Genomic DNA, 16,329 nt, shown 5'->3' with positions numbered 1-16,329 from the left:
GGCCCATTCATTTATCAGAGAGGGAACACAACGCTGTTTGTGCCTTCAATCATCTCCTCTTCTCATTGGTGAGCTTTTATAAGTTTAATTACATGCAACAATATCGACCTATAATAGGGTATCGGCAGATAAAAGCATTTTTTTCTAGAGATGCACCAATATTAAATGTTCCACCGATAACTATAGCAGATTATTCAGACTGATATCTGCCGATGCCGATAGTTTGGTGATAATATTAACTCAGTGGTGGCCGGTGACTTTTTTTTAAAGAGGGTGCTCTGTAGCCCGTCTTGTGTGTGGTTCCTAATTTCATAATGTGTTCTGCATGTCAAGTTATCCTATGTGAATGACGTGTCTTGTCAAAATTAGTGCCTGCTGCAGACGCGTCTAAAGGGTTATTGATAAGAGCACATAGGATCACTTGACGCGCAAAGCACATATTTTGAAATTACGAACCACACACAATGAGCTACATACATGTTGTGATGATCTTCGCATCGAGCGCCCTCGAAAAAAGAAGTCACGCTCGCATTTGCCAGATACTCGCATAATCTCATGCGTAAGCAGTGAGCGTCTCTTTTATCATAAACGATTTTGACGCATGTGCAGCAGGCACTTATTTTGACAAAACACATGATGCACATGGTTCACATTATACAACAAACACTTATTTTGAAAACGCAAGCAGCACACATGACATTTATTTTGAATTTGCACCCCTCGGATGCCGCCACTGTATTAACTTGAGTTTATTAAATTCTGAAGATAAAATTTTCTGAAAATTATATAATGACCATTAATATTGAACTTAAACTAGTTTGGTTTCTTTACATTTTCTATACATAGAACGTAAATTCATAGATTTTCTTGTTCTCTTTTTATTGACAGAATATATCGACCAGGACTGTCTGCTGTTTTTAAACTATTGGCCGTTTGGCGATTGTGTGATACCGATTATTGGCCGATATATTGGTGCATCTCTGTTTATTTTTATTATCTCTTAAATATTTTCATTGGCTGATTTTTTAAAAACAGCTAATGATCAAGGCAGATTATATCATAGCAATCAAAATGGGCGAAAAAACCGCAACAGAAATCATACGGTGTGAATATTTTTAGTTGACAATGTCAACGAAATAGCAATTTGCATGACATAACACTTTGAAAATATTATTGGTATCTATTAGTATCGGTAGATGTCATTCTAAGTAAGGATGCTAAACAATTAATCGTGATTTATCGTTAGCAGAATAAAAGTTTTTGTTTACATCACATATGTGTGTAAACTGTGTATAATAAATATGTATATATATAAATATGAACACATTCATGTATAATTTTAAGAAAAAAAATGTATATATTAAGTATTTATATTTATATATACACATGTAAACATTTCTAAAACATATACATGCATGTGTGTACATTTATTTATACAAAGTTATTATACACAGTTCACACACACATATATGATGTAAACAAAAACTTTTATTCTGCTAACGATTAATCACGATTAATCGTTAAGCATCCCTAATTCTAAGTAATCGTATATCAGTATCTGCAATGAAATTGTGTATTGGTGTATGCCTAGATTGTCATCATCATCATATGAACAGTGGAGGCCGGTGACTTCTTTTTTGAGGGCGCATGATGCGAAGTTCATCAACACATGTATTTAACCCGTCGTGTGTGGCTCGTCATGTCAAAATATGTGCATCACGTTTCATGTCAAAATATGTGCCTGCTGCAGACGCTTCAAAAGGGGTTTATGATAAAATAGACGCTCGTGTTTGCCAGATACTCGCTTAATCTTATGTGTAATCAGAGTTTAGTGTTAAGTGAGTGTCTTGTGAGTATTTTGTAAATGTAAGCGTCTCTTTTATCATAAACCATTTTGACGCATCTGCAGCAGGAACATATTTTGACAAGACGCATGATGCACATGGTTAACATGATGCACTGAACACATATTTTGAAGTCACCAGCCAGTATATGGGTCAAAGCTGGAAGTCTCTTTTCTATACTATGTTAAATAAATTTACCTTTAATAATACCTTAGGATTCATACCTAATATTTCTCTGATGATGCCCCGTATAGCTAAATAATAAATTGATGCATTTTCTATTTAGGTGAGCATATGGAAAGATTTAGTTTCACAGTGCTTTCATTTGTTAGCTTTATTTGCTTTTGAAAAGTGCTTTTGAAATGAACTGAGACTTACATAAGCTGTACAATGCAACGTGGCTTCTCTTGCCATGACACTCCAGCAGAAAATGAACTTGCAAAAGTGCTGTGAACCGCTGAATAGAAAACAAATGTGGTATGTAATTAGTTTTATGCTTTTCTTCAGTAACTGCAAAAGACAATAAATTGGTCATTCATTGAATTATGGTTGTGTAAGTGCTCTCAAAGCCATTGCGCCGTTTAAAAGACATCAAATTCAATTTGCAATCGTGAACAAGACTATAAGTGTGGAGGTTATTAAGTGAATTATAGGGGTGGCGTTTGTAATAAAAACATGAATGTTAAATGTAATGATGAAGATTTGCAGTGGTATAAAAAGCCATTTCTTTTGTTTCACTATTTAGTTTCATCAGGTAATGCATCAAAGAAACTGCGCTGTTAATCCTATAGGCCAGGATTTGTTTGGCTAATGCTAAAACCCATCTGACCCATTTCAGTCATTTCAAAGCTTGTCAGCATCTAATATACTGCATAGCGCCAATAGGCCAAGATATAGATATCACACACATTGTTTTTCATATGTTTCTGAATTGCAATTCAATGTATTTGTGTAACCACCATTAAAATGTCGCTCAACAAATCATATGGTGGGCAAATGGCAGGTAGGATAAACAAATCTTTCTTAATACGTAATCCTAATGCTAAACCCTTGGTTTGCAAATGGCATTTTACAAAACACTGGGATCAACATCAAACTTCATTTTAAAATCTTCATCTTTGTATGTTTACTAAAGCATGATTATATTACTGATACAACCCAAGCAATATTCATGAACTTACGTGATATTCATGAAGGCATATAAACAATTTAGCATTAGGCTGTGTAATTTTATGAGGTGTATTTGTAGTCAACCAAAAAATACGCACATATATAAACAACTATAACTGTAACTGACGGTTTGTTAACAAGACAAAACAAGAGTACTGTTGATGCCCAAAAAAGCATTAATAACCGTATTAGTTTTAGTCTTTTGGAAATCTCTGAGCGTGACGAGCAGAATTACTTGCGAGTTATAGCCAACTGACCTGGTGAAGTGATGTAGGTTCAGACTTCACGAAGATGCCATAAAGTTTAACAACTCTTCTGGTCTTCCCTCTCCAGGATGAGTTGATGTTTGTGGTGCAATGTGTGTATGGTTCCCTGAGCGCACAGTTGCCCTCCTTTGTTCTCAGTTGTATTTAGAGAATGGACAGATGGCCTTGTGCCCGTACCTCTGGTCGACTGAGACTAGCTTACAGTTTTTTCCCCTCTGGCTTAGCCTCGGATAAGCCCTCGGACCAGGATAAGCGAGTCTCTCTCTATTCCTGATGCTCACATAGTTGACGCCGGAGAGGAACAGGTCCTTCATCCTGGGATCTAAGGGTCACCCTGCTGTAAGACAAATAGAGAAGGTCCAGAGATACAGTATAAGGAACACAACAGCTGCACACAAACTGTAACAATACAAAAATAGACAGCAAGATACACTTCTCATGTCAAAATCTCTCAAGTTTTGGCAGGACAGACTTAAAACAGATATATACTGTATATTTGTGGACATTGGTTGGTTGCAAGACACAATAAAAAAAAAATGTGTCTAAATGTTTTGCCTACGCCCTAAATCACAATCATTGTCTCCAAATTGACTGTGTCACATCATTACGGTCAGAAAGACACAATGTCTTTGTGGTCACTTCCCCCTCCTCCACAACCAGCATCTACTGCTGCTAATGAGGACAAAGTCCTATGAAAACAATGCATCCTTTAACAGAAAACCAAGCGCTCTGCTCATAGCAAAATTTCAAAGTGAATGAATTATTGGTAATAAAGTGGAATATTTAATTATTGCAGACTGTTTCGGATGAAAATTAAATGAACAATAATCTCTGTGGATCTCTTTTTCTTCTCTGCATCCATGATAGTGGATAAACATTGTAAAATCAAGTTGTAAGACTCCATAATAAAAAGTAAAGTTACTACAATGAGTCATTTACGAATTCAGTATGTCAGAGGTTTTCAAACTGTGGGCCGGGATCCGCTTGTGGGTCAAATTGTGATAAGGTGGGTCATGAAAAATTGGTTGTTGCTGTAAATGACACACACACAAACAGTTCAGTCCAATTAATGACTGTAAAAATAAAATGCTGCATGAAGTTAAAACAACTTTCCAATTCAACCCACTATTTTAAGTTTTGACCCATGAAAAGTTGTAAAAACAAGTTAAAATTGTTTAACTTAATTTGTTAAGTTAAAGTAAAAAAATATATATATAAGTTGATTTGACACAATGCTGCATTTTGTTTTACAGTGCAGTGACAATGATTTTGTAATGATATACCATAAGTTTTGATATTGCAATTAAACATACGTTTCATTAATAAAATGACAAGGAAAATAAAACTACTCAATTATAAAAAAGAAAACATGTGTTTTCTTATTTTCATTTAATAATTTTCTTGTGGGTCCCGGGATAGATTACACCTATTTGAGTGGGTCACAAAATGAATCGTTTGGGAACCCATATGCAGTAAGTATATATGCGTTACAACAATAACTACTCTGAGTCTTGTGGCATGGCCTTGTCTTACTAATAAATTTTTTCAAGTACTAAAAAAAGTGTTTCACTGGCTCGTAATCCTAGGGTAACCATTTGAAATGCCATATAGCACCTAGCACCTGTGTAGAACCCTATTGTGCTATATTATCCATATCTGGTGCTAAAGTGGTGCTGTATCACCCCCAGGATGGTTCTTCATAGGTCAGGGCTCAACATGAAGGACTGTCCGGTTGCCCGGGCAAGCGTGAGAGACGTTCGGGCCAGTAAAAAGCATTGTCACTTGCCCGATCAGGCTAGTGCTTCACCCTCAGTCACTAAAATATATTTTCATCAATGTATATTACTTAACATCTTGGAAGCAGACATTTACATTTGTTTTAAGTAAAACATGACGAAAGAAACGACTGAATATTTTTACATGTAAAGCAGAAATTTGGGAACCTTTTTTTGTTGCAACATGTCTGTTGTATAGACAATTATATTTGACATTTTAATTATTATTTTATAATATATGACACTGACATTTTTTTATTGGGGCCAGTGTAAAAAATTATTTGCAATGAGCACTGTATGTGCTTTATTGGTGCTACATAGCACTAAAAATGGTCCCCCTATGATTACAAGCTTTTACTGCTGTTTAGCTCCAATTTTGTTTAAGACCAATCCACTTACACAGAACACCAAAAGAATTATGCTTGGTTAACATAGTTTCACTATGGTATGTGCAGTACTATACTGTAGTAACCACATATCAACCATGGTTTTGTTATAGTAAGCATAGTTTAAAAATGATACTAAAACTAGTAAAACTGTGGTTATACAAATAGAAATCAATCATCCAAAAAAGCATGCTTACTACAGTACCTTTTACTGTATTAAAACCATGGTCAATTTTCATATGTGTTTGCATACCATAATATTTACATGGTAAATCAAAGTACTTAGAAAAATAGTACCACAGTATTTTCCATGAAGAAATTCAGGTACCATGCATGGTATTACCCTGCTGGAAAAACCAGCATACCAGCAAGACCAGCATATATTGTGTTTTGGTGCTGGTTTGCTGGTGACCACCAGCATAGATCAGCATAATTTCCAACCTGGTCCATGCTGGTTTGGTGGTGATTTTGCTGGTGGTCATACAAGCACCGGCAGCATCCCATACTGGTCATACCAGCAAGACCAGCATAATGTTGTGTTTTGGGGCTGGAATGCTGGTGACCCCCAGCTAAACCAGCATTGGAATGATGCTGGTCTATGCTGTTTTTTCAGCAGGGTAGTTTTGTGTTTGTTTACATTCTTATCTTGATGACGTGCTACATACAGTTTTTCCATTCTGACATAAAAGTTACTATAGTAAAAATTATGCCGTAAAGTACATGAAGCTTTGTATGCTTTCATTATTTTGAAATGAAAATGCGTGGCTAAATCTTCGTTACTCTGTATTTAAACTTGTGGGACTGGTTTCACAGACATGGCTTAGCTAAAACCAGGTCTAGGTCTTAGTTGAATTAAGATGTATAAGCATCTTTTTTACGTGCCTTAGAAAAAGAAAAAACTGCTGTGTCTCCTGCTGAGACAAATCAATTGCATTGGCATGATCTGTCAGTGTACGGGGCTTTTTTTCGGATGATACAGCTCAAACATGTGTTTAAAAAAACTCGCCTTAAGGTTTGTCTGTGAATCAGGGAATGGTGTTACAATGAAAGTGATAATCTTCGCATATTTGCACAGTCAGTCACGCAGAAGCTGTACTTTGCTCAGTTGAATCATTTGGTGAGTTTTGAAATAATTAATGAAAGAGGGAGTTGCTCTCTCGTGACAACATGGAGACTCTGCAGGACCTCTGCAGTTTTGAACGTTTTAACGCTTTCTGGAAACATTATGGTTACGGCATTGATCAACAAGAACTGATCGATCGAGAATTTAAAAGGATTAAAGGTAAGAGTTTAAAGAGCTACTCTATTCAGCAACGTCAAAACTTGCATTGACGTTGTTCTTCAAATCACTAATATTACTTCCACTTTTAAGATCTATTAAGCGGGTTGTAACAAATATGCGAGTTGTGAATAATAAGTTACATATATTAAACTTACTGTTGTAAAAATGCTTAGAAAGTAGCGCATCCACTTGTTGTTCTTTTTAAACTGTTCTCAACTTCATGTGGCGCCACGTACAGACCGACAGATGACATCAAGATAACGCGAGAGCGATTCGAACGCATATCGGGCAGTCTACACTCGAAACGCTCTCGCGGTACTTTGCCGTATATCGTACTACGCACTAAAAGTATGTGCTGTTTTGTTATGGGAAGTAGTCTATAGGTATTTGAGTGCATTAAAAAGTCTAATTTCAACTACTTTAGTACTGCTAGTATGCCAATTGGAATGGTTTCTCTTTATCACAATGTCTTTGATCTGTTATGAAAGCAGCGCTCTCTGTTGATTTCAGTGGGTATTACATGTCGAGTCTAAAGCTTTGATATTATTGGCGGAAATGTCCTACCCCCTGTCCACAACAATATTTGGGAACATTCACAGTTTCTACCCAATAAAATGTTCTAGACCAGGGGTCTCCAACCTTTTTGTGAGCAAGGTCTACCACAAGGGATAAAACAATCTGCACTCTGTCTGGAGGGCTATTTTTGATATTCTACTCAAAACTGTTTTGTTTTACTTGTTGATTTTATTTTATTTGTTGATATGTTTAAGTATTGTTTAAAATGTTAACATACGTAAGCCAAGCTAATGTAAAAATATGTAATAAATACAGATTAAAATTGAGACTTTTAATAGAATGTGCTTTGGGGGGTACCTCACAGACTCTGTGCATACTTGGAGACCCCTGTTCTAGAGCTTGGCATAATTAGAAAGATGTATATTCATTATAAAAATAGCCAAATACTTACAAAATGTAGATTTTTAATCTTGTTTTGTCTTATTTAAAATAATTTTAAGTCATCTTGGGGCCCCCTGGTTGACAAAAACAATGGTGTAGTATTTATTTTCTCTTTTCTTTCTTTAAGGTATTACGTACCTTGATCATGCAGGGACAACCCTGTTTCCTGAATCTCTCATTAAAGGATTTTACGAGGATATAGCAAGGAATGTTTATGGCAAGTAAATTTTCCTGATTTATATTCATACATTTAAAAAAAGGTCTGAAAGACTTCTTTGAACCGATGCCATAGAAGAAAAATGTTTTTTTGTTCTCCAAAGAACCAAAGAACTTTTATAGTTTGTAAGCAATTTTTGTACCATTGAATCTTTTGTGCAACAAGAACGGTTCTGTGGATGTTAAAGGTTCTTTAAGGAACCATACACCTTGACAAAGGCCTTTTTTTAACCTTTCTCCATATAGTCCATATAAGAGTGTACTGCATGCATTATGCATTATAAATTTTGCAAAACTTAACTTTTCCATAGGTAATCCTCACAGTCACAATCCCAGCAGCAGATTAACCCATGACACTGTTGAAAGTGTCAGATACAGGTAAGCAGCACCCTCAGAATTTTTAAGCTGTGATAATACACCAATATGTATTGCCATATTTGTGTCCTTTTTAAGACCTTGATAATCTCTTTGTAATGAAGGATACTGGAACATTTTAATACAACGCCTGAAGAATACTCAGTGATATTTACATCAGGATGCACCGCAGCGCTGAAATTAGTGGCTGACTCTTTCCCCTGGAAGTCTGCATCGATTGATGGGCCTGGAAGTCAGTTTTGCTACCTCACCGACAACCACACCTCTGTGGTCGGGATTCGTGGTGCGGCTGCTCTTCGGGGGGTTACTGTGGTTCCCATCCAGCCTCACGAAGTGGAAGCCATTATTAAGAAATCGACAAATGAAGAACAGATGAGCTCGACTCCTCATCTTTTTTGCTATCCTGCCCAGAGTAACTTCTCAGGCAAGAAATATCCCCTGAGATACGTGAAAGGAATCCAATCTCAACAGCTCTATCCAGCATGTGAGCACGGCGGTCGATGGTTTGTGCTTCTCGATGCTGCATGTTTTGTAAGCTGCTCACATCTGGACCTCAGGAAGTACCCAGCCGATTTCGTGCCAATATCTTTCTACAAAATATTCGGCTTTCCTACTGGACTCGGAGCCTTGCTGGTAAGGAATGAAACAGCTGAGATCTTGAGAAAGAGTTACTTTGGTGGAGGGACAGCAGCAGCGTATCTTATGGATGAAAACTATTTTGTACCAAGACCAAATGTTGATAGCAGGTAATTTATGACAGATGGCTGGAAAGCGGTTTGGTAGGTGCTAAGTGTACCAATCTGTTTAATGTGTAATAACTTCTTCAGGTTTGAGGATGGCACCATCTCCTTCCTTGACATCATTTCTCTTCATCATGGTTTTGAGACACTTCAAAAACTTACAGGTTTGGATATGTGTAGTTCATATTTGTAATATAGTGACCCATATCACATGTTTTGATTTAAGATTTGGGAATGTTTTTGTTTTTAGGAAGTATGCTCAACATTCAGCTTCATACATTTGGTTTAGCTCGCTACACCTACACAGTACTCTCATGCCTGTGTCATAGTAATGGAAAACCTGTGGCACAGATCCATTGCGATAATGAGTTTCAGAATATGGCTGAACAGGGTGCGATACTTAATTTTATTCTACTGGACTGCCATGGACGAACAGTTGGATTTTCCCAGGTATACAATTATATTTATACACTCTAAAAAATGCTGGATTATTTTCAACCCATTGCTGGGTCAAAAATGAATGCATAAAATATATTTGACACAATGGTTTAAACAAGCATTTTTTATTTGAAACAAATCAGCAAATTAGAACCCAGTGATCCAACGCTATAGGTGGAAAATAACCCAGCATTTTTTTTTTGTGTGTAAATCATTATTTTTAATAATTATCATTATTATTATTATAAAATGTCAAATAATTTCCAGCAGTATGTACTGCAGCTATTTTATGAAAATTAGATGTGCTTTTATTTTGCATCAGGTGGACAAAATGGCCAGTCTTTTCAACATTCATATTCGCACAGGCTGTTTCTGCAACACAGGAGCTTGTCAATATTATCTGGGTATCAGCAACCAAGACGTGAAGACTAACTTACAGGTAAGTGAGGGTAAAAACTGTTTTATTTGTAACTACAACTACAAAGTTGTCAATAAAACTTTGATGAAAGCCTATTAAAAATCCTGTCTAGGTTGGTCTAGGATTTACAGATAGATAGATTGTTCTCTTTGGCCCTTTTTAAGGCTGGTCACGTCTGTGGAGACAACATTGATCTGGTCGAGGGACGTCCCACAGGGTCCATCCGTGTGTCTTTTGGCTACATGTCTAGTTTTGAGGATTGTCAGAACTTTCTTCGGTTTATTGTGAACTGTTTTGTGTATAAACCATTAACGTTGGACCAAAAGAGACTGGGAAGGCTGATGACATCAGCACCGGTGAATCCATCAGCATCCTTTCATCCAACACCAGTAATAAATGGGCAAATAGGACATGAGAATGGGCAAGTTATCAGAGAAGCACCATCTGAAGAGCATGTGTCCAAAGAGAGAAAGAACAATGGCAGTACCCATACACTAACTAATCTTTTCATCTATCCTGTCAAATCATGTGCTTCATTTGAGGTATGAAACATTTGTATGATGCCTAAATCCAAAGAATGAAAAGCACTTTAATATAATGATGGCAGTTAACGTGTCAAGTACTTTTTTTGGTTATTGTGATTGATGTAACAGGTGGCAGAGTGGCCACTGGGACCCCAGGGTTTGCTGTATGACCGTTTATGGATGGTTGTGAATGAGAATGGAGTGTGTCTGAGCCAGAAAAGAGAGCCTAAACTGTGTCTCATCCAACCTGTTATCTGTCTGACCTCTAATACGCTGCAGCTAAAGGTCTCAGGTCAGATATTTTCTGCACAGAGCTGTTCCTGTGGCTTAAGAGTACAACACTAACATCATTTAATTCCTCGAACACAACTGATAAAACATAAACAATTGAATGCAGTGCTAGTTGCTTTAGATAGAAGCATCTACCAAATGTAAAGTATGTTGCTAATGCTTTTTAAAAAGAATTACTAAATAAATATCATGAGGTAAGGTTATTTGTTTATACATGTATTTTTGAGTAATGCTAACAATGAAAATGTGTTACTGTTTTTGGACTGTGTTGTCATGCTGTTATTTTATTTATTATTTAGTATGAGGTTACAATGAAAAGGCACAAAAGAATTTGTGTTAAATAATAATAATGTATTATCACCCATAACAGGAATGAAACCAGTCACTGTTCCCTTAGATGCCAGTATAAAGTATACAGGTGTAAGAGCATCCCACACCAAGGTTTGTGGTGACAGGTATGAAGATACAATGTGTATATTTTTATAAAATTTCATATAATCATATTAATTAGAAAATAATTTAACATCTGACAAACATACTTAAAAGGTCACCTAAAATTGTATTTTTCTTTTTTTTAACTCTTTCCCTACCAGCTTTTTTTTAAGTTGCCAGCCACAGCGCCAGCATTTTTTATGATTTTCACAAATGTTTAATGTAGTGAAATGGAGTTCAGTCTTGGATTCAAGACCGGTTTCTGCTTTCTCGGACTCGTCTCAGACTCGTTCCTTCAAAGACCCGCTCTTGACTCGGTCACGGACCACAGTGAGAGGAGAAGGACTCGTTATTTCAGACCGAGTCCTTAAGACCAGCAGTGGCCGGTTGCATAAAACTTTAAGACTAGTCTTAAAAGTTAGTCATGAATTTTTTTCTTCAAGACTGATCATAACCGTTTTAAGTGTGTTACATAGAAAGGTGGATTGGTCTAATTTAAATCCAAATAATAAGACTGAATAGCCCTAACTAATTGCTAGTTAGTTAGAATAATTCTTAAGACGCAGTCTTAATGTCATATGCAACCGGCCACAGTGCATTTTTTATGTTCACTGTGGCCGTTTGCATAAACATAGCCGTGCCATAGTCTTAAGAATGATTCTAACTAACTAGCAATAAGTTAGGGCTATTCAGTCTTATTATTTGGATTTAAATTAGACCAATCCACCTTTCTATGTAACATACTTAAAACGGTTATGATCAGTCTTGAAGAAAAAAAATCATGACCAACTTTTAAGACTAGTCTTAAAGTTTTATGCAACGTCCCAGTGCATTTTTTATGTTCATATAAAAAACACACAACACATAACAATAATAATAAAATGCAATGTTGATGTTGATGGGCATTATTTGAAAATGACATCCCATGGTGCAATGCTAAGGTACTGCCATCAGAGTCGTTTATTTATCTCTATCTCTAGAAAAATAGGCAGAAGATGATGCATGTGGTAGGGATTTTTTTAATGATAGTAAAAGCATAGTCCATATTAAGACGTTAAGACTGCTCCTCTAAACAATTCCCAATCTAGCTTAGTCTGTAGGCCTTACTGTTGATTATTAACTGGGGTGATATTAAAACATGAATATGAAAACTGACATGTTTTATGGTCTTGGTCTTGACTCGGTCTCGACTCCTAAAAGAGTCGGTCTCGACTCGGACTTCCTCAAAGACTCGTCTTGACTTAGACTCGACTCTTTTTTAAAACCAACAGACTCGGTCTCTAGTCGGTCTCGACCCTTCAAAGGACTTGGCAAAGGTGGTCTCGTCCCCATCACTAGTTTAATGCTTCCAAAAATTAAACAAAAGTTTAATCCCTCAGAAGATTTTCTTCTTTACAATATATCAAATAAAAGAACAGACCCTACTTTATTTGTTCGCTTTTTATCGCCCCTCAAATTTGGGTGGGTTTCTTCAAAAATACCAAAATTTGTGAAATAATTGCATTTTTATGAAGTAAAACTTTTGTTAGAGATCAGATTCAGAATGATGTTCAAAACATACACAGAGTTTAACTGCTTTTTGGATCAGTGGATGCTTCAGTGTTTTGGGTAAGCGGAAATATGGATTGCTGTAAAAACTCGTTATTTGGCAGGGAAAAGTTTTCTCTTAATTGATGAGATAATTCGTCAATGGTGGAGATAGAGTTAATAATATTAGTCTCCAGAATGTGCCTGTAAAGTTTCAGGTCCAAATATCTTGTGAATCATTTATTACACCATGTTGAAAAGACTCATTTTTGAGTGCTGTTTTTGTGTGCGTCTCTTTATATGTAAATTAACTCCTGCTTCCCTCCTCGTTTACTGTTACGAATATATTCACAGCTTTTAATAAAATAATTACCTTACTTCATTATTCATAATGAATGTGCTGTAATAAATTATTAAAAGAGGATTTAAAATAGAAATGACATAACTGTGGTCTTTGCATGGTTGTGGGCGGGGCTTGCACAAAATGATTCAAGTTTGCTCAGAAAGTGCCTACAGCTTGTCTTATAAGACTGGCAGATTTTTTAACAAACACAGGTGACACACAATTATGTTCAAACAACAAATAAAAGTAAATTTCTCATATTAGGTGACCTTTAAACAAATGTAAGTTTTTTTAAGCACATTATGTACTGAATGTTTAATCTCTTTTGGTGTAGTGTACAGTCAGTGGATTGTGGGGAGGAAGTTTCAGCATGGCTTTCTGAGTTCCTTGGAAAACCTTGTCGTCTTTTAAGGCAGAGTCCTGATGTCCTGCGTGAAATGAAAATTGGCAGACAGAAAGGTAACAGTAGTCCTGATATAGGCTAGAGCATTTTAACTGTACTGTATATGTCATCCAACAAAACCCATCTGCATTCACATTTACAGTAGCCTATTCTGTCAGTATAGGCCACACCAGCTTTGTTATTTTGGCAAATTTTAATGTCCATCTATATTTATTTTTCGTTCTCTTTATTTTACCATAAGATTTTTCCTAACTCTTTGTCCTATAATGGAGAACCAATTGAGATTGCTTCTCAGATTTTCCCCAGTGGTCTGCAATCAAAAGTCAGACAATTTATTATTTTTCATCAAATCCGCACAAAACCGAATTATCTGAGCTGTGCTATCCACACTCTGTACTATTACTGTAATGCTTGTCTCATTAATTTCTATAACTCCATTACTACTCTCTAATAGGAAGTCATTTAACTTCAATGATGCTTCTCTCCCCAGCAGGGGATTGTTGCCTCACCGCTCTCTCTCTGGTGAATGAGGCTCAGTTTCTTCTCATTAACAGAGCTAGTGTGTCTGTTTTACAACAACACATTGACAACAGGTATAGTTTATTCCAAGGACACTGCAGATTAACAAAACAGTGCATTCTGCAATAAAGTGATACTTTTGACGCTATAACCATTGATGCTGCCAAAGTGTGATATGTGTTTGTGTATAGCATAATTTCTTTCTGCATGTTTCAATAAATTTGGCATGTTTAGACAGGAAAATGAGAGTAAAGACATGAGTTTGGATATGGAACAGTTGGTTCAACGTTTCCGGGCAAATATTGTTATCTTAGGACAGGAGCCATTTGTAGAGGAGGACTGGTCCTACCTGACAATAGGAACCACAAAGTTTAAGGTAAGCAAAAACGTATTTACAGACACTGTCATGAAGAGCAAGAATATGAAAAATAATAAACAGATGATGCATTAGTCTTCTCTTTGTGTTTAAGGTGACTGGAAAATGTGGCCGTTGCCAGATGATTGGAGTTGATCAGAAATCAGCAGCTAGGACCCAGGAACCACTCAGGTCTCTTTCTGAATGCAGAAGTGGAAAGGTCTGTAAAAACAAAACTTCTTCTTTTTGTGTCAAAAAATATATATTTCTAAACTGTGTAAAGTACTTGATGTGGTCTTCTCTGTTTTTGTTCTTATAGGTGACTTTTGGTGTTTACTTGACCCAACAGTCAGTAAGCAGTTCCACTGCCGTTCCTGTCTTATCTGTAGGGGCTCATGTTACTCCACAAATATCAGAGACTGCTGATAATCCTTAAAAATCTTAAGGAAATGTTATTTCATTTTATGCACAAGTTTTACACCTCAAATTTGATTTAAAATAATTTATGATATATACTTGAAATACATGGAATATGTATTATAGGCATACATTATCTACAGATATTATCAACATATTTGTATTCAATATAAAAAATAAATAATTATTTAATAAAAATAATTATTATTTCCTCTATGGTGTATTTTTGTATAATCCTAATCAGATTACTAAGAACGCACCAGAGAAAGCAGCTAACATATTAAAAAAGGGATTTGGTCTTGTTTTATTAAATATATGATGGTTGTTATGAAGCAGACACTTCCTTACTAATGATTAATAAAAGTAATGTGACTAGAGTATTACATAAGGTATTTAAAGAACTTAAATCAGTTATTTTATGTAATTTATATAAAAAATAATTCCTAATAGTAGCCAATGACAATGTGTGGAGTACAGATGTGTCCATAGCTCGAAGGCTATATTCTACTAGCTTCCAGAAATCCTGTTCTTGACTTCTTGTAGTTACCGTAATTTGGAGTGCTTAATGCATGTGATAAGCTTTTAAGCTTTTAATAACGAAACCAAAACTCTAAAGACAATTTCCTAAACGTCATATTTACGCAGGCATGGGCGTGGTCGAGTTTAAGGGCGTGTTCTGCTCGGCGAAAGGTCCATGTTTAGATCCACACAGTTATTTTCACACTGCAGGGTTTCCCGGTTTTGGCTAGAATGGATACAGCTGCGGCCTAAATCTCACGAGATGTTGGGTTTGGGTTGGTGTAGGATTAGGATGAGAAATTCTGGATAGATTTGATAGAGCTATGGCCTAAATCCCGTTAAATCTGGGGTTTATGTTCAGGATAGTGAATGCGCGTGAAAGCGCGATTTCAGAGATGTTCCTCACTGCGGAACAGGATTTCACGAGATTTCGGTGTTTGCTGTATCCCTCTAGCCACAACCGGGTTTCCCACACTTGTAATTTACTTGGCTCCTGAATCCCCGGTGGTTCGCGAGGGAATTGTATGGGGCTCGTGAGTTTATATAAATATTGAATTACAGTTAATTCATAAAATGTAAATACACAATCTTACAAATTAAGAATATAAATAAAACACTCACTAACAAAAATATATATTTTGTCATGTGACAATTAAACAACACTACAATATATCAGAAAACTGAGAATGGACAGATACGTTTTGACTGAATTGCCAGATGAAGGTCCAATAACAGGTAATGATAACAACAATTATGTCAAATACTTCTAATAAAAAAACTTTAAAACAGATGAAAAATAAATGTTTTTGAAGTTAAACATGCTAATGTGCTTTTATATAATTGATAAATTAACTTAAAATCTCAGGTGGTACTTAAAGTTCATATTTAAGTCAAGTCAAGGGGGATCAGCTGACAAAAAACTTAGAAAATCCCTGCACTAGTGGAATAAAACCATATTTTTGTAATAGTTATTATTTTGTTTAAAATAAACACACTCGTCCTTAGGAAACGCACGTATAATCTGAAGTTTTACTTATTTTTAATAACATTTTTTAAGACCTGGTGGAACAAATACGTAACGACGTTATTACCAAACAACGTGTGAGTCATCATATATGAAAGAGTCACGTTT

The 16,329-nt window shown here is 36.0% G+C and overlaps 2 protein-coding genes across 7 annotated transcripts in view; one reads left to right on the top strand and one right to left on the bottom strand.

Moving 5' to 3' along the window:
* Positions 1–6,961, bottom strand: part of LOC135787319 (poly(rC)-binding protein 3) — a 29,243-nt gene extending 22,282 nt beyond the window's left edge. For all 3 annotated transcript variants that reach the window (XM_065297206.2, XM_065297207.2, XM_065297208.2), the window contains exons 1-3: positions 6,879–6,961; positions 3,272–3,617; positions 2,223–2,301 (exon numbers count right to left, since the gene is read on the bottom strand). The gene's annotated coding sequence lies outside the window, so the exon portion shown is untranslated. The remainder of the gene's footprint in view (positions 1–2,222; positions 2,302–3,271; positions 3,618–6,878) is intronic.
* On the top strand, positions 6,408–14,991 carry mocos (molybdenum cofactor sulfurase). Of its 4 annotated transcripts, none has more exons than XR_010547050.1 (15): positions 6,408–6,723; positions 7,808–7,897; positions 8,208–8,274; positions 8,376–9,017; positions 9,099–9,175; positions 9,262–9,461; positions 9,772–9,888; positions 10,032–10,409; positions 10,521–10,683; positions 11,053–11,137; positions 13,319–13,443; positions 13,881–13,980; positions 14,221–14,282; positions 14,377–14,481; positions 14,581–14,609. XR_010547050.1 is itself a non-coding variant. In XM_065297205.2 (15 exons), the coding sequence occupies exons 1-15, from the start codon at positions 6,609–6,611 to the stop codon at positions 14,695–14,697; spliced, it is 2,523 nt and encodes an 840-aa protein (XP_065153277.1). In that variant the 5' UTR covers positions 6,408–6,608; the 3' UTR covers positions 14,698–14,991. The 4 variants fall into 4 exon arrangements, 2 of the variants coding, with proteins under 2 accessions (XP_065153277.1, XP_065153276.1); XR_010547049.1 differs by having other exon boundaries at positions 13,878–13,980; XM_065297205.2 differs by having other exon boundaries at positions 14,141–14,282; positions 14,581–14,991.
* Positions 14,992–16,329: the final 1,338 nt, after the last annotated feature.

Source organism: Paramisgurnus dabryanus, chromosome 20, assembly GCF_030506205.2.
Source record: "Paramisgurnus dabryanus chromosome 20, PD_genome_1.1, whole genome shotgun sequence".
NCBI classification, from domain to species: domain Eukaryota; kingdom Metazoa; phylum Chordata; class Actinopteri; order Cypriniformes; family Cobitidae; genus Paramisgurnus; species Paramisgurnus dabryanus.
Note: the sequence above shows the minus strand (reverse complement) of the source record. Positions and strands in the feature narration are given on the sequence as shown.